The sequence below is a fragment of the Vombatus ursinus genome, unplaced genomic scaffold, assembly GCF_900497805.2.
Source record: "Vombatus ursinus unplaced genomic scaffold, bare-nosed wombat genome assembly UNPS02014874.1, whole genome shotgun sequence".
NCBI classification, from domain to species: domain Eukaryota; kingdom Metazoa; phylum Chordata; class Mammalia; order Diprotodontia; family Vombatidae; genus Vombatus; species Vombatus ursinus.
The window spans coordinates 9450560-9468928 of record NW_020954652.1 but is presented as its reverse complement, the minus strand read 5'-3'; the positions used below and the strand labels follow the sequence as shown (position 1 = coordinate 9468928).

Sequence of the window (18369 nt, the reverse complement as noted above, 5' to 3'; positions counted from 1 at the left end):
AAATCAACCAATCTGTGTATACTTAACAAGCATTTATTAAACACCCACTTATATGTGTTGTGGATATAAAGAAAAAATGACAGTTTCACCCTTAAAGATCATGCATTCTATTGGGAGTACATATTCTGTACATACATATATACATATATGTTCATGCATATGCATATATATATATATATATCCATATACTATATGCACCTAAAATAAACATAAGGTTTTGGGGGGCTGGGAGTAGGGGAGAAAGTATTAGGAATTCCTCCTCTACTCATATAGCCACCACCACAGTTTAAGCTCTTGTCACCTCTTGCATGGAATATGCCATCAACTTCTTAATTGATCTCCCTGCTTCAAATCTCTTTTCCACCCCAGTCCATTCTCTGCATAGCTGCCAAAGCCATTTTCCTAAAGCACAGGTCTGACCATGTCACTTTCTTACTCAACTTCAGTGATGCCCTATCAACCATAAAATACTCCTCTGTTGGACATTTAAAACCCTTCTCAACACGGCCCCAACCTGCCTTTCCAGCCTTTTTGCACATTACTCTCATATATTCTATGGTTAAGCCAAACTGTCCTTTTTTCTATTCCTTACTCTTGATCCCTCATCTATGTGTTTTTACATCAGTTGTCTCCCATGCCAGGAATGTACTTCTGACTTACTTCTTCCTCTGAGAATTCTTTGGTTTCTTCAGGATTCAAGTACCACTTTCCATGAAGTCTTATTTGAATCTCTAAGATTGCTGGACCATTCCTCCTAGTTACCTTGCCTTTTTTGTAACATGCACATATATATCATATATATGTGTGTGTGTGTGTGTGTGTGTGTGTGTGTGTGTATGTGTGTATATGTGTGTGTGTACATATTTTATCCTCCAAAGAATATATGTATGTTCCATGAAGGCATGGACTGTTTGATTATTTTTCTTTGTATCCCCATCATTTAACATAGTGCTTGACATTGAATAAGTACTTAATAAATCTTTAATTGATTGACTATCATTTAAAGCCCTTCATAATCTTGCTCCAGTCTACTTTTCCAGCCTTATCATACACAATTCCCCTTCATACCCCACATGGTCCAACCAAACTGGCCTTCTTTGCTCTTCCTCAATCAATGTGTTTCCCACAATACTCTCGTTTCCCCTCTCTCTGCTTTTGCATAGGCTTTCCTCCACTCCCTCCTCATTTCCACCTCTTAGAATCTCTAGCTTTCTTCACAAAATTACTCGGATGCCACCTTTGATCTAAGACCTTTGCTGATTCTTCCAGCTGCTAGTTCTGAGCCTGGAATAAAGGATCAGAGAACAGGGATGTTATTGTGGGAAGGAAAGCAGTAGTTGAGATGTAGAGAAGAGGAGAAAAGGAAGCTCTTGAAGCCTGGAAAGCCTGAGGCAAAGTCTTCTGCAGATAGCATGGAAGGATGGACGGTGTGAAAAACTTGAAGAGAGGAGAGATGTTTCAGAGCAGCCACTTCATGGAATGTAATAGAGAATAGAGTAAAAATATTGTCTTGCCACAGTAAGGGCCCAGGCAAAATGAGATCGTATATATTTATCCAGTCATCACAGTTATGGGGCTTTATCATTATTCAGTCATGGTGAGTCATCTTAGGTTGATTACCCTTTGTATTACCTATAATTTTGACTTCCCTGAAAGCATAATGTTTTGTATGTCTCAGTAAGACAGCAATTCTAAGAGAATATAAGCATTAAAAAGGTGGGCATCTGTATTGATGAGTAGCTTTGGAGCATTGAAATGGAAAACCTTATACAGTTTCCTCCTACTTAGTTCTGGGCCCAGTTCACGTTCTGTGTTCAATGCCTGTCTAACATACACGTGCACACACACACACACACACACATATATTATATACATACATACATATATATCCATGCACATATAGATATATGTGTATCTATAAGTATGTATACGTACTGATGGAATGATTCATTGGGCTCTCTATTCAACTATTTGTCACAATTAGGACAATATACATACTTTATCCACTGTTTTTCCTGTAGCATAGGTTAGTTGATCTCTCACAAACAATTGTATGTAGCATCAGGAAGACTCTGTAGTATTTTGAGGATTGATACAATCAGCCCAATGGCCTCTGCAAACAGCAGTGCTTAGAGAACCTCATCATGGTTAGGGAATCCCTTCTGTATTTGGAGCTTGTGGAGGATGTCTTCTTATGAGGAGAGATTGTTTCATTCTTTGAACTAGGATGCCCTCACCCCCACACCCACCCACACATACACCTAGCACAGTGTCGGGCACATAATGGGCAACTATTAATGCATGTTAGTTTATCAATAGATGATACTGTTGAACTCTCTGGGAAATCGTATCTTTCTATTTTCTGACTCATTTGATGTTAATACTCAGCAGATCAATGAACAAAGTTGTCTTCGTCATCCTGGGAGTTTGTATGATTGTAACTTCCACAGAGTTATGTGAGTAGAGACACATACATGAAAAGTATAGAGAATAGAAGATCCCCCTGTACTTACTGTTTGCAGACAATTAAAAGATATTTGATTGCTAGTTAAAATTCCACTGTAGAGGATCTTCAACAATGTGCTTCTCATGGTTATATAGCAAGATTAGTACAAGATTCTCTGAAAGATATAATAGAAATGGTCAGCTAATATTTGTAGAGCACCTACTATGTTCCAAGCACTTGTGATAAGCACTGGAGAGTCAAAGAAAAGTAAAAACAAGCAAAGAAAATACTTCTTGCTCTCAAAGAGCTCCCGTGCAAACAGCTGTATAGGCAAGCTCTATATGGGGTAAATTGGGGGTAGTCTTAGAGGAAAAGCAATAAGATTGAGAACTTGAAAAGGCTTCTTGCAGAAGGTAGACTTTGGTTGAGACTTGAAGGAATCCAGAGAAGCTAAGAGGCGGTGATGAGGAAAGAAAACATTCCACGCATGGGAATGGGACAGCCAGGAAAAATGCTTGGAGTTGGAAGGCGGAGGAATAGCAAGCAAGCCAGTGTCACTGGGTGATAGAGTATATAGAGGAGAGCAAGAAACCTAGAAAGACAGGAAAGGGGCCAGGATGTTCAGTGGTCAATAACATTGTTCAATGATTATCTGATCATTCATATAAAGTGAGGTATAAAAAAAAATAAAATGACACCAAAGGTCATTACCAGTATGATGAAATATGTTCATGCAGAGCCCAAACGGGGAAAGAATTCCCTGTAGATGGTGAAATACTCCAGTTTTTCCTGGTTTGGGAAGACATTGTGCTAATGGCTTCAAGCACCGTAATATTTCAGAACCTCCCAGTTGAGATACATAATCCCTCAAAAGAGTTTAACTATCCACACAAGAAAAACAGGTGAACAGCTATTTTTCATTCTAACATATAGCTCATTGGAAAACCCATAGATCTGATCAATCAGTACACATATATTGGACACACTCCAGGAATGGACATTAAACTAGGCTCAAAATCAAGCATGTAGAGAGAAGACTAAGTTATCTTTGGGGAGCTGGGCAGTGAATTTAATGAGACCTTCCTCCACCCAAGTTTCTTTCTGAAACAGTTATATCTTTTTAATGAACAACATTGTCCAGGTGATGCTGTATGGAATTCAAAGTAAATGGCAGTCTCTAAAGAATGAAAGTTGAGCGTCACCAAAGAAGCAAGAGTTCATGATGAGTGGAAGCAGATTTTAATATGTTACCAACAAAGACTTTGTGTGTAAAAAATGCAGCATAAAGGTTATCTTCAGAGATATTTATGGCTGGAAAAAATCAGCCAGAAAATGGGATTTCCAACAGACATCTTGTGTGATGCACTGCTCTCTATTATGAAAAAAATATTATTTATTAATATTGTAGAGGGGGCCATATTTTGAGGTCCTTTATGGGGTCATTATAAGAGGATACTTTTTATTATTAACAAATAATATATGCAGCAAGATGTATTATTCTCTATACCTTTCAATGAGATGTATAATTGGAAAGATTTGGCTCCATACAGAAAATCATCTGTAAAAGATTATCTGTTCCTTTTTCATAGTTTCATCAAGGATATCCTTAAGACTGTTGACCAATGAGGATGTCTTGGCCATCCTCAAATATTTTATATAGATGAGAAAGCAGAATGTGGCCCCATAGTTATTGATATCTTTTTCACTGACCTTTTTAGGGTAACTATCATACATAATCTTTTCTGTTCTGGAATTTTTCCCTTTTAGGGATATCTTGAAAATCAATTCCTGATTATTTTTCTTATTCTTTTTTTTTTCTGCTGAGGCAATTGGGGTTAAGTGACTTGCCTAGGGTCACACAGCTAGTAAGTGTCAAGTGTCTGAGGCCAGATTTGAACTCAGGTCCTCCTGACTCCAAGGCCAGAGCTCTATCCACTGCACCACCTAGCTGCCCCTCCTGATTATTTTTAAAGTAATTTTACCTTATGTATTGAATTTTCTCTATATGTTTTTCACTAGCAGCATCCATCCTTACCCATTTCATATTAAGTAATATTACAGTTACCCCTTCCACATTGCAGGGGTTAGGGATGTGGCACCATCATGATCTGGGAAATCCACATAAATTTTTTTGACCCTCCCTTAGGACCAGAGAAGAAGTCTGAATTATTATGGTATTAAAAGATAAAATATGTTGATATTATACAATACTCTACATATAGTTTATGCATTTCTGAGTTTTTAAACTTTTCTTGTGTCTGAAGGCTTTCATGTGTTGTCTGGGCCCTTCACAAAACTCCTCCAACATTTCCATTTAATTTCTTATGCCGACCCATGATATATCAAAACCATGATGGAGAAAGTTGCAAGGCAGATGAGATAATTGTACTATTAAGGTAGCTAGGAAGCACAGTGGATAGGAGGCAGGCCCTGGAATCAGAAGGTCCTGAATTCAAATGAGGCCGCAGACACTTACTAGCTGTGTGACCCTGGGCAAGTCACTTAACCTTGCTTGCCTCAGTTACCTCATTTATAAAATGACCTGGAGAAGGAAATGGCGAACAACTCTAGTATTTCTGCCAAGAAAACCTCAGATGGGGTCGGTCACAGAGAGTCAGATACTAAACGACTCAGCAATAATACTACTACTGCCTCACATTTTATATATGTATGTATGTATGTATAATTTATTGCTTAGTTGCTTTTTCTTACCTTATACTACTACTCATAATTTTCATGAGATTATAGTTTCATTTGTCCCCAGTTTTGTTTGTTTTTACACATGTATGTAATATATATTTTACAAACTGTTAAATATACATGTATACACATATAATACACATGTAAATATATACCAATGTAAATATATACATGTAAAAATACACTATGTATATATATATATATGGTACTAAGGCATTGAAATCAAATGCCAGAATTCCATTATTAGAACCTCTGAGAATGGACCAGTATAGATAAGATAGTAACCTTGTTCTATATCACATCTATTTGTTGTCTTTTAATGTGCAGATATTTTTAGCACAAGTTAACTCAGCCTGATCTTGTACTAGATTAATTTATTCTTGCTCAGCTGCTTGTCATTGTTTTATCAGGTAATATTATGTGGTAATAATCATAATTTTCATAAGATTATAAATAGTGTCAGTTGCTCTTGATTTTTTGATTGTTTTTCACAAATGATCTTGTTTTCTGTGGTGGTATTGCCCTTGACTCTCTTATCTTTTATGAACAAAGAAATTAAGTGTTCTTTGTGAGGTAATTTCTATTTTTTTAAAATTTGTGATGATTTTTGTGTTGGGGAAACTTCTAAGATGGTGATGATAGTCAACATTTTTATTTTCTCTTCAAGTGTTTCAGAGTTGTTAGTTTGAACAGTTTGAGTTAGCACAGTCATGATAGTGCAGTGTTTTTTTATTATCTTCCTTTTAAATTTTCATTGATTTTTACTATATACACATATCTTACTATATATTTTTACTATAACTGGATGATAATTTGATTACTCCCTGATAGCCATTTCTGAAACAACTCCCACATCAGTAACTGATCATTTCTTTTCTGCTGAACTATAATTAATTTAATTTTTGGTGATGCTTTGCATGTGAAACACATCTAATATCTTATACTGTTTAAAAAAAAAACAAGTTGTGAGGTTTCTGCATGGTCTTATAGGACTTCGATGCCATTGATTTCTTGATTCTATAGCATATTTGCCAAGATTTTTGTCATGCTTAACTGCATCTACTCCTTTTTGGCTAGATCATATTTGCATATCTATGTACATGTTATATTTCCTAAGGAGATGAAAAGCTTCTGAAGAGTAGAAAATTTTCCCTTCTCTTTTCCCTTTTGTATTTCTAAGACTTAGAATGGTACCTTGTTCATGGTAAGCACTTTCATGTTGAATTAAATTGAATTCACATTGAAGTCAACAAGTCTTCAAGGTTTATGTTGAATTGGTTTGAAGCGTCTCATCAGGGTCTTCGTGAGAATTTATCTACTTCTTCACCCCCTGTAAAAGATATTTATACATATATTCCTTTTATGTTAAATTTTTACTTATGCTTATTGTGAGGACAAAGTGAAATATGAAATTACTTTCTTTCTTTTACCCTTGGAAGTATAATGAAACTAACTTAGCCACCTCTTTATTCTCCTTTCCAAGGAAAACCTATGAGCCCTCTTTCAGTTTAGCCACAGCTTCTTTTTGTCTTCTGGTTTCATTTGCAGTGACTATGTCCACATATCTGTGGTTTAACTCCTCTAGAAGTGTGTCTGTTCACTGGTTTTTCAACCTAGATATTACATTGAGTACTGATTGCTTAGTTACTAATTAGAGATGGCCTAAAAACTATGATTCTTAGTGCTTTCTACACACATTTCTGCTACTATGCAACTTATCACTCTAGAGATAGAGGCGGGTAACCCAGATTCGATTTGCATTTGGTTCATTTTGGTTCTTGACCAAAGAATTCATTAGCTAGAAGCCTTACTGCTAACACTGAGCCTCTTTCTTCTTAATTTTTCTCAGTTTTGATTTTTTTTATCTGTTTTAAAATAGGGTAAAATGTAAAGCAATTTGCAAACCTTAAAATACTATCCATCATCTTGATACTCATCATCATAGTGTTATTACTACTCAAAACTAGTCCTAGGGCCACAGTCAGTCTGTCTGTGGGACCATGCACAAAACCCTTTTCACATATCAGAACCTGCCAGAGATTTTGTTTCTTATGATTGCCTTCTCATACTCAAAATTACCTCCACAGTAAAATGAGGCACCAACACAAGATTTTTCTGAATGAAGGACCATACCTACCCTCAAGGAACTTACAATTGAGTGGGGGAGATAAGATGTACACAAATAAGTATAAATGTTATTAAGTAAATAGATTTCCAAAGTGCTATAAGGAATGTTTGTAAAGAAAGATAACTTTCAGCTGGAGGAATCAGGGAAGGCTTCATGAAGGAGGTAGGAACATAGTTGTAATCTGAAGTAAAAGAAGGATTTCCAAAGTGGACATAGCAGTTGTTCATTTCTTATTTGGGGTTGCAAGGAAAAGTATAAAGGGAGGGGTAGGACAGAGTAGAACAAGACTGGAGGTTAATGAGTATTCCAGTTTTCCTAGAATTCAGAATTCACAAAGAGAAATAGTTTAAATCTGGAAAAGTAGCTTGAAGGTGGATTTATAGCTTTAATGTCAATGCCTTAACTATTAAGAAAAGGGATTTGTACTTTTTTTGAGTAGGCTGTTTGGGAGTCACTGAAAGTTTTGTACTGAGAAGTGGAGTGATCATATTGATACGTTAGGAAGCTTATTGAGAAGCAGTGTGAATTAGAGAGGGAAGTTGGGAGATAGATTAGATGGTGATATAAGAAAAAAAATCATGGACTATTATAAAATCTCAGTGTTGGAAGCACCCCCCCAGGTCATCTAACCCAATCTTCATTCATAACTAAGCAGGAATTCTCTCTTCACCATACCTCCAGTGTGGCCATCCAGTCTCTCCATGAATACTTTCAGTAATATGGAAGTTATTGTCTCTAAATGTAGACAGATATATTTGTTAAGAGCCAGGTATAATCGTTAAGTTTTTTAATATAAGTATACATATATATAATATAAATATATGTTTTATAATAATATTTTTAAGTTTTTACTGTAAGTTTTCCCTTATAGTAATCCTAAATTGCCCTCCATAGCTTATACTCCTTGCTCATAGTGATGACCTCTTAGATTGAGTAGAGGCCAAATTACTCTTTCTCTTTGACATCCCTTCACATATGTAAAGAAAACTAAATTGTCCTCCCTAAGACCTCTTCTCCAGGCTAAACATTCCCATTCCTTCACCTGACCCTCATTAAATATGATCTTAGGCTTTTCACCAATCACGTTCTCTTTTGGAGACTGTCCAGCTTATCAATGTCAATTTGAAAATTTGTTGCTTAGAACTGAACCTCAGATATTTTCTGACCTGAACAGAGTTGAGTGATTATCATTTGTATAGTACTGAAGAGTATATCGCACAATACAGTTTAGAATTACATTGTTGCTGATCTTTGGCTACCATATTACACTGCTGATACTAAGCTTCCAATCCACTACAACCATTAGTCAAATGGATACTATCTAGTCTCCTCCATTTTGTCCTTCTGAAGTAGATTTTTGAACACAAGTGTAAATCTTTACATTATTCAGTTTCCTGTATTTACTTTGGCTCAACATTCTATCCCATAAAGGCCTTCTTTAATGCTGTCATCCAATGTGTTAGCTATCCCTCCTAACTTTGTGTTATCTGAAAACTTAATAAGCATGTAATCATTCCCATTAGCCAGGTTACTTATAGAAATGTAAAACAGCACATGTCCAACCATAGATTGCTGGGGTTTTCCACTGAAGGCATCCTTTCAATTTAATACTGAGCCATTAATGATTAGTTTGGGGTGGGGTCTGGCAATCAACTAGTTCTCAGTCCATCTAATTATATATCATATAGTCTACATTTCTCCATCTTATGCACAAAAATAGCTTGAGTACTTTGCAAAATGTTTTGCCACAATCTAGGTAAAATATATCTAAGTAAACTTTACCATTTTAGGAACCCCATGGAAAAAGGAAATTAAGTTAATCTTGTATGATCTGTTCATGATGAAGCCATGCTGGGTCTTTGATCACCACTTCCATTTCTCTGTGTTCACCAACTATTCCTGTAATAATTTTAGAATTTTTCCTTCTTAATTGTGACTTTTAGTTCCTCCCTATTCCCCTGCCTATTAACCCTGTTCTTACATCACTTCCCATTATGTAAGCACAGACACCATGTTCATGTTATAATAACCTATAGTTTATAGACTCCATACTCTTTCCTTTTTTTGAAAATCCAAACATTTACCACCGGTGCTTTTCCAATTCTCCAGGCTCTTTTAGAGATCACTGACAGTGCCCACCAGTTCATAAGATACCCTCAGGTCCCCTGAGCTTGTTGACTTTAACTTGTCAATGGAGGCTATATGATCTCTTATTCTCTTCCTATATATCTCATATTTCAGCTCTCTCTTAAAATTTTTTGTTCTCTCATCTCTCTTATGTAGGCCAAAAACTATTTTCCTTGGTAGAGAATGCAGAAGCAAAATATGAGAAAATATCTTTTCTTTACCATTCATTATCATCAGACTATCCTTTTTCCCACAATATCTTTTTGTAAAAAAAAAACCCTTTTGTTATCCTTAGTATTCATTGTCAATATTTCTAACACTATTTGTTCTCTTAAAAAAGTTTTAATTCCTTCATTTTTGTACCACAGTTATTTCCTAATATATCCACATACATACATCCCCTCCTGTACTGAACCCTCCAGTTGTAAGAAAATCAGTTAAACAAAACCAAAAGACCAAATGATCACATCTGATCTAAATACCACTGCCTTCTACTCTAGTTTTCTCCTCCATCCTCATCCTACACAACTGCCATGAATGACATCACCCATACCATTTTACCATTTTACCTACTTCAAAGTCCTGTGGTGACAGGCAAGGTGCAGATACACTGGGAGCTGTAATCACAACCCTGCACATAGGTGGCCCAGGCCATAGGGTCATCTTCTCACTGAACTAAAGTAGTAAGCAGGATTCAGCAGCCCCCTGGGTGTCTGACCAGCATTTATTAAGAACTCTACTGCTCACTTTCAGGTGTGAGGAAAGGGTTAGAAAAGATACCCTAAGAATTGTCTTTCACCCCACCTTGGCCTGCTTACTGTGGCAGGCGGGGATCCTATTCTATGGTCAAAACACAAAAAAAACATACAAAAACTTTTACAAAGATGATTCCATTCACCATCAGTATATGGAATGCGCACACACTTGTGCACAACATGAAATCCAATAGACCTGAAAGACGAACAGCTCTTATTGCAAGAGAACTTAGCAGTTTTCACATCCAAATAGTATCCCCAAGTGAAACAGAACTGGCAAATGACGCCAGTTTAACAAAGTCCGAGCTGAATATACATTTTCCTGGAGTGTCTGTAGTGAAAGTGAGCACTGTGAATCTGGTGTAGGGTTTGTAATCAAAACTAACCTACCAAATAAGCCTACCAAAAGGAGTGAGTAACAGGCTTACGACAATGGTTTAGCCACTTGTAGGAAAATACCATGCTACCATCATCAATGCCTGTGCTTCCACTGTGATGAAACCTGATGGGGTGAAAGAAAAATTTTATAAAAACCTGGAGGTTCTCATCACCAATATGTCAAAAGAGGACAAGCTTATAATTCTGAGTGACTTAATGCGAGAGAAGGCATAGACTATCAGACATGGCAGAGAGTCCTTGGGAGGAATGGAGTCAGAAACAGCAATAGCATGTTCACTTACCACTGAAGATTTGTGTATCTCATGACCTTCTCATCACCAACACTGTCTTCCATTTATTTAAATGGAATAAAACTGTGTGGATGCAACCTCACAGCAAACATTGGCATTTAATAGCCCGTGTCATTGTTATGAGAAGAGACAGACAGAATGTGAGGCGATGTGTGGTGCAGAGTGCTGGAGTGATCATAGACTTATCCTCTCCAAGTTATATGAATGGGAATCCATTCAACAAAAGTGGTAGCCCTCGGGGCAGCTAGGTGGCGCAGTGAATAGAGCTCTAGCCTTGGAGTCAAGAGGACCTGAGTTCAAATCCAGCCTCAGACACTTAATACTTACTAGCTGTATGACCCTGGGCAAGTCACTTAACCCCAATCGCCTCACCAAAAAAAGCAAAAAAAAAACCCCAAAAAACAAAAAAAACAAATGGTGGCCCCAAGGCAAGGTGATTACCAGAAGACTTAATGTCAACAGATTAGAGCACTTCTCTGAGTGGGGACAGTTTGTTGCTAACTTGGAGGGAAAGTTGAGTCAACACACAGTTGGCAACAATGGAGCAGAAAAGGAGTGGGCAACTTTCAGAGATTTGGTACCACATTTACTCATCTGGGTCAAAACAGAAACATCAAGATTGGTTTGACAAAATTGATGGGGAAATTCAGAAGCTCTAAACAAAAAAATGAAAATTCCACAGGGTTTAGCAGGATTGTACATTCTCTCTAAAAAGGCAGCATTTGATTCCATTAAAAGTAAAGTTAGAAAAGATACCCTAAGAATTGTCCCAGCTTGTGACCAATGAGCAGCCCGTGAGCAGCCACGAGCAGCAAAGTCTCTCGTGACACTCTATGAAGCTGTGTGGGAGGTCCTACATGGAACCCAGTGCAAACAAAGAAAGTTTTTGGAAACTGTGGAGCTGCAGATCAGTCTGAAGAGTTATTATCCCCAAAAGAACAAACGTTTCTCTGGCACCGTCAGGCTCAACTCCATACCCTGAACTAAATTTTCTGTGTGTGTCCTGGGAGACCACCAGCACTGTGATGAGGTCAAAGCTGTAGAAATGCCCCACGTGGATATCGAGGCCCTGAAGAAGTTGAATAAGAACAAGAAATTGGTCAAGAAACTGGCTAAAAAGAATGATGCCTTTTTGGCCTCTGAGTCCTTGATCAAACAAATCCCTCAAATCCTGGGCTCTGGTCTGAACAAAGCCGGCAGGTTTCCATCTCTGCTCACCCACAATGACACTATTTTGGCAAAGGCTGACAAGGTTAAATCTACAATCACGTTTCAGATGAAGAAGGTGCTGTGTCTGGTGGTGGCTGTTGGCCATGTGAAGATGACAGACGATGAGCTCGTCTACAATATCCATTTGGCTGTCAATTTCCTGGTTTCTCTGCTGAAGAAAAACTGGCAAAATGTGAGGGCATTGTACACCAAGAGCACCATGGGCAAGCCCCAGCAGATGTATTAAATCAACGTGGTGTTAATAAATGGCAGAAGCTGCTAATAAAAAAAAAAGTAAAGTGAAAGTGAATCTTAGAGAGATGCAGGATTCTTGACTCAGTGAGAAGGTGGATAAAATTCAGTTTTATGCTGATAGTAAACTCGAAAGTGCTTCTCCAATGCCTTGAAGGTTATTTATAGGCCAAAGACCTATGGTGCATTTCAACTACTCAGTGCTGATGGAGCCGCATTGACTAGTGTGATAAGGACATGATCCTGGAGAGATGGGCTGAACACTTCCATAGTGTTTTCAATAGACCATCATCAATTAGTGCTGAAGCCATTGACCATATACCTCAGGTTGAAGTCAATCCCTCTCTAGCTGAATTTCCAACTGAAGGAAAGGTTTTGAATGCCATTAAGCTCTTCTTCTGTGACAAAGTGCTTGGTGCTTATTCTATCCCAGCTGAGATTTACACAGCAGGGCATTCACTGCTCATACAAAAGCTGACTATAATCTTCTGGGTTATATGGCAAGAGGAGATTATCCCCCAGGAGATCAAGGTTGCCTCCATTGTCCATCCCTGTAAAGGTAAAGGAAATAGATTGTCCTTTGACAATTACTGAGGCGGGGGGGTGGGGTTGAGAGGTGGGGATTGTCTCTCTCTTAGTTACTGATGACAAGATTCTTGCAAGAGGCCTCCTTAGTAGACTGATCCTTCACCTGGAAGATGGTTGTCTGCCTGAGAGCCAGTGTGGCTTCAGAAGGACTGAGGAATGGTTGATGTGGTGTTTGTTGCCCAACAACTCCAGGAGAAAGGACACACAACGTTTGTGGATCCGACCAAGGCCTCTGATACTGTCAGTCATGAGGGCTTATGGAAAATTATGTCAAAATTTGGTTACTCAGAGAAATTCATAAGTATTATATGTCAGTTTCATGATGGCATGTTTGCATGGTTTCTGGATAATGGACAATGCTCTCATGCTTTCCCAGTCACCAGCAGATCGAAGCAAGGCTGTTGTGGTATGCCTATGACACCTGGATAGTATACCAGTGCCATGCCAGGAAACGGAAACTCTTCCATTTGTATTGTCTTAGGAAGATTTTTTAAAGATTACTTGGCAAGTTAAGGTACAGGACACTGAAGTTGTTTCTCAAGCTAAACTGCCAAGCATTCAACCTCTACTACAGAGAGTGCAACTCCCATGAGCTGGCTACATTGTTCGAATACCAAACTTGCAATTGTCTAAAGTACTATTTCATGGAGAACTCACACAGGGCAAGTGCTTCCATGGAGTTCAGAAAAAGTGATATGAAGACACTCTCAAGGTCTCTCTGAAGAACTTTGGAATCAAGTTAGTGGGAGACACTGGCAAAGAACTGCCCAGCATGGTGTGCCCACATCAAAGAAGGTACTGTGCTCTGTGAGCACAACAGAATTTCAGTAGCTCAAAAGAAATATGAGATGTGCGAATTTAGAGACTCCTCCACTCCAAATACTCATGTGGATTATTTGTGCCTGTGGTAGAGCCGTCTGAGCTCCTCTTGGTTTGATCAGCCACAGTTGGACACACTATACTTGTCTCCAACATAGTAATGTCATTTTGACCCCCTTCAAGAACAAAGGACAACAACCAGCCCCAGTGCCCTACTGAGGTTGAGTTTATCCTGATCTGAGCCATTGTGTATTGTCAGCCTTAGCTTCTATCTTCCATACAAGATCTCAAGGGAATATTCCCCAAAGTCTGGAACCCTGAGTGTAGAGTCAGGAAGACTCATCTTTCTGAGTTCAAATCTTTCCTCAGACACTTATTAGCTGTGTGCTAGTCACTTAACCCTGTTTGCCTCAGTTTCACATCTTTAAATTGAGCTGGAGAAGGAAATGGCAAACCACTCCAGTATCTTTGCTGAGAAACTCCAAATGGGGCCACATAGTTGGACATGATTGAAATGACACAACAACAACAACAAAAAGAGATAGAGGCATAATGGAGATCGCCAACCTCTCTATATTTCACTTCTTCCCAGCGTCTATTTCCTTTCATGTACCTAAAGAGAATTCGGAATCATGCATCTTCTCTCTCGAAATTGGAAACCAGAAGAGCCCATATAACTTTTTTCCCACTCTCATTAACTCCACCCTGCCCCCTTTGCAGGCACGGGACATTGAGTAAACAATCTGCACCAGTTAGAAGAAAGTCCCAAATGACTGGCACTTTGAACGAAGGATTATGTGATTTCTTTCTGGTCTCTATGTTAAAAGTAAGCTCTTTATAAGTAGGGATTATTTCATTCATTACTTTTATATCCCCAGCATCCAACACAGTGCCTGGCACATCATAGGTGCTTAATAAGATACTTATGGATAGATAGATTGATTCAATGAGACTTTTTCAGATGTCTTCTTGAAACTCAAGTGTACTGTGTCTAAGGCATTCCTCAGAATTAACAATTTAGTAACCTTGTCAAAATAGGAAGTGTGTTTCCTCCGGTGTCCTCTGTTCTTGATCAAGCCACCATGCGATCCTTAAATGGTCACATGCAAACCAGGCAAATGTTACTGACATCGTATTCTCACCTGATTGGGCAACCCATAGAATGTCATGTTCAATTCTGGGTGCTACATTTTAAGAAGTATATTATCAAGCTAGAACACATCCAGAGGAGATGGACTAGAATACTGAGGGGACTCAAAGCTATTCTATGAGAGGATTAATAGAAAGAATTGGGAATTTTTAGTCTGAAGACAAGAAGAATTGTTGGAGATGTGAGGGGAAAGATGATTGCTTTCTATATATTTGAAGTGTCATGATTTGGAAATGGGATTAGACTTCTGTTGACCTGCAAGATCATAACTAAGCAATGGAGTTAAGTTAAAGAGGAGATATCACCTCAATATAATGAAAAACTACCCCCAAATTAGAGCTGTCCAGAAATGAAAAGTGCTGTCTTGAATTGTAGTGATTTCTCAATTGCCTAAGGCCTCCAACTGGAAGCTCAATGATCATTGGTTGGAGATGTAATGGAATTCATTTATGTTTTAAGTCAGAAGTGTCAGCCATGAATTACAATGCTGCTGGAACCAGCTTAAATTGTAATTGGGAAATGTTTAACAACATAAATAAAAACACAATACACATAGATAATGTTCATTTGTGGTTTTCTAAGTCTATAGTCTTGTGGCAGGAATCCATTTGTATGTTGGTTTGCTACCACTGTTTTAGGTAATGGTTGAACAAAATGACTTCTGATGTTGGATTTGACCTCCAGCAACCTTTTACCAGCTCCAAAGTTCTGTGGTTCTATGATATACCAGAGGTTCTTCTTGTTTCTGCCTCCTCTAATTTGCTGAAGTCATTAAAGCTTTAATACCTTCCACTTGTCATTTCCACAAGACGTGGTCTCTTACTACTTCTCCTCTCTTTTTATCATTCGTAAAGTAGCCTCTCTTTATCCATACTCCAGTCAGATATCACCTTGCTGATGGCCCAGCATTATCTATACTAATCTTCCAGGCTACTTAATTTAGTACTTCATATTTCAATAATTAATATTTATTTTCCTAAGGTGAGAGCTCTATATAACAACCATAATGCAACACAACTGTATCTTAGACAAATTTTGCAAACTGAGCATGTGGCCTTATCAGGGCTCCTCAATACAGCTATGAGTTGTGCTAAAAATAAATAATCTATAAAGACAGAATCTACACTGACATTTCTTGTTATACTTGTTCATATATGTATCTTTAGGTAAAACTCTGAAATATGATGATATATTTTCAGTCTTTAATTTCTGTCACTAAAAAGTATCTTTGTTTTTGGTGTTAATAGTAAGGCAGCTACAGTAATCCAAAGCCATTGGCAAGGATACCACATTCGCACGCAGGTTAATTTTTGTGATCAAAAGGATATGGCTGCAATGATGATACAGAGAGGCTGGCGAAATTACCTTATGAAGACCCAGATGAAAAAAAGACAATGTTGCACCACTGATCTGCATGCACAGAGGGAGAAGGCTGCTACACTTATTCAGGTCTGTGTCATCTTTTGTCATTTATACATGCAGACAGTATGTCTTCATCCTATCCTTGTGTATTTTGATAAAGCAGCCATCGTTTGGGGGAAGGGGAAAAGAAAACTTATGAGACCCATCAAACTTATCTATGGCATGTCATTCGATTAATAAACATATATTAAGTACCTACTGTGTGCCAGGCACTCCAGTAAGCACTAGAGATGCAAAGAAAGGCAAAAGCAGTCTCAACTCCTCAGGAGTTCTCGGTCTGATGACGGAGACAAAATATGAACCACTACATGCAAACAAGATCTAAACAGGATAAATTGGAGACAATCCAGAGAGGGAAGGCACTACCATTAAGGGGGATTAGAAAAGGTTTCTTGTAGAAGGTAGAATTTTAGCTGGGGCTTGAAGGAAGCCCAGAGGCCAAGATTGATGGAGTAAGATGTTGCAGAATCACTTACACTCTCAGATTCTATCACCCACCAAACTTGGAGTGACCCTCTCTTCATTCTCTGACACACCAGGTAGTCATTTTTTTTCCCATGAGGAAGCTAACCAGAGCTTAGCAACTGACACTGGTTAGCCAGGAATTTAAAATGCTCTAAAAAATTTAAAATTCTCTAAAAATTCTGTGTTTTGTTCATGAGGGTTGGCACGAGGACTGAGGTACTGTAGTGTCACCATCTGGCTATGCAGGTAGGGGTCACCTGACTTTGGCTGACCCTTGGACCCACTGTATACACCTCACATTGAATGACCTTAGAGGAAGGTTCTTCACCTGGGGTCCATCAACCCCAAGAACTCTTGGATAGAATGGATAGATTCCAGAGAGACTGGGAACTTGAATGGTAGAAAAATGACATTTTTATTTTCATGAACATTTGGTTTCTCTTGTAATCCTATGTATTTTATTTTATAAATGTTTGAAACTGTGATTCTGAGAAAAGTTCTATAGAGTCCCTCCTCCCCTCCCTCCCACCTCCTCTTTCCTCACCTCTTTCCTCAATTTCTCACTTTTCCCCCTTTCTTCTCTCTCTTTTCTCTTCTACCATCCCCCCTCCTCTCCCTGTCTACCCCTCTCCTGTTTTCTTTTCTTCCCTCTTTCCCTCTTCTACCCCTCTTTTCCTCACCTCTCCCTTTCCCTCTCTCTTCCACTCCCCTTTTCCTCTTCTTCCCCCTCTCCCCTCCTCTTTCCCTCCTCCTCTGCATCACTTAGTAACCCCTTCACACTCTATCACAAACTCAGTCCCAAAGGCCAGAACTTCTGTAGCAACAACTGTCACCTACATTGTTATGAATCACCAAGAAACGAAGATTTTTGGAGGGTGTGAGGTGGTGTGGGGATGGATATTACAGTTAAAGATTACAGACAACTTCTTGAATGCTGCATCTAAACACAGCTGCCCACCTTCTCCTGAGATTCCCAGTAATAAGTCCATGTTTCTTTATTACTTTGTAATAAACCTTATGAAAAATTTTAATTCTGCAATCAGAGATAATGTGTTTTAAAGTAAAGCTCATTGTACTTGGAAGGAAAGTAGTTTTAATTTGTAAACATTGTCTTGTTGGATTTTTGAGGCTTCATCCTTTATATTAAAAAGGTTTAGGAAGTCTTTAAGAAGATATTCACATCAATTGAATTTGACATTTTTTTTTCATTGATTAGTCATGTCCAACTCTTTGTGACCCCATTTGGGGTTTTCTTGGCAAAAATACTAGAATAGTTTGCCATTTCCTTCTCCAGATCATTTTACAGATAAAGAAATTGAGGCAAATGGGGTTAAGTGACTTGCCCAGGGTCACAACGCTAGTATTTGAGGCTGGATTTGAACTCAGGTCCTCCTGACTTCAGGCCCAGCCCTCTTTCCACTGTTCCACCTAGCAGTACCCTAGGCAGATATAGCTTTTTTTTTTAAAGCAATTCCACTATATTCACAGGTTTTTCTTCTCTCTAAACATAATACTTCATCTCTTTTTGGAGATTCATGAAATTTGCTTTTTCTTAGGAACAATTCATCTTTTCTAATTATTTCAAGGATACCATTTTGGTTTTTTAGGTTTTGGAATAT

General features: G+C 38.2%; 1 protein-coding gene and 1 pseudogene across 1 annotated transcript in view; both read left to right on the top strand.

Moving 5' to 3' along the window:
• LRRIQ1 (leucine rich repeats and IQ motif containing 1) overlaps positions 1–18369 on the top strand; it is a 225895-nt gene that overhangs the window by 97246 nt on the left and 110280 nt on the right. Inside the window, exon 19 of the mRNA XM_027842509.1 lies at positions 16111–16312. Coding sequence (XP_027698310.1) covers positions 16111–16312 — 202 coding nt within the window. The remainder of the gene's footprint in view (positions 1–16110; positions 16313–18369) is intronic.
• LOC114028232 lies at positions 1421–12301 on the top strand (annotated as a pseudogene).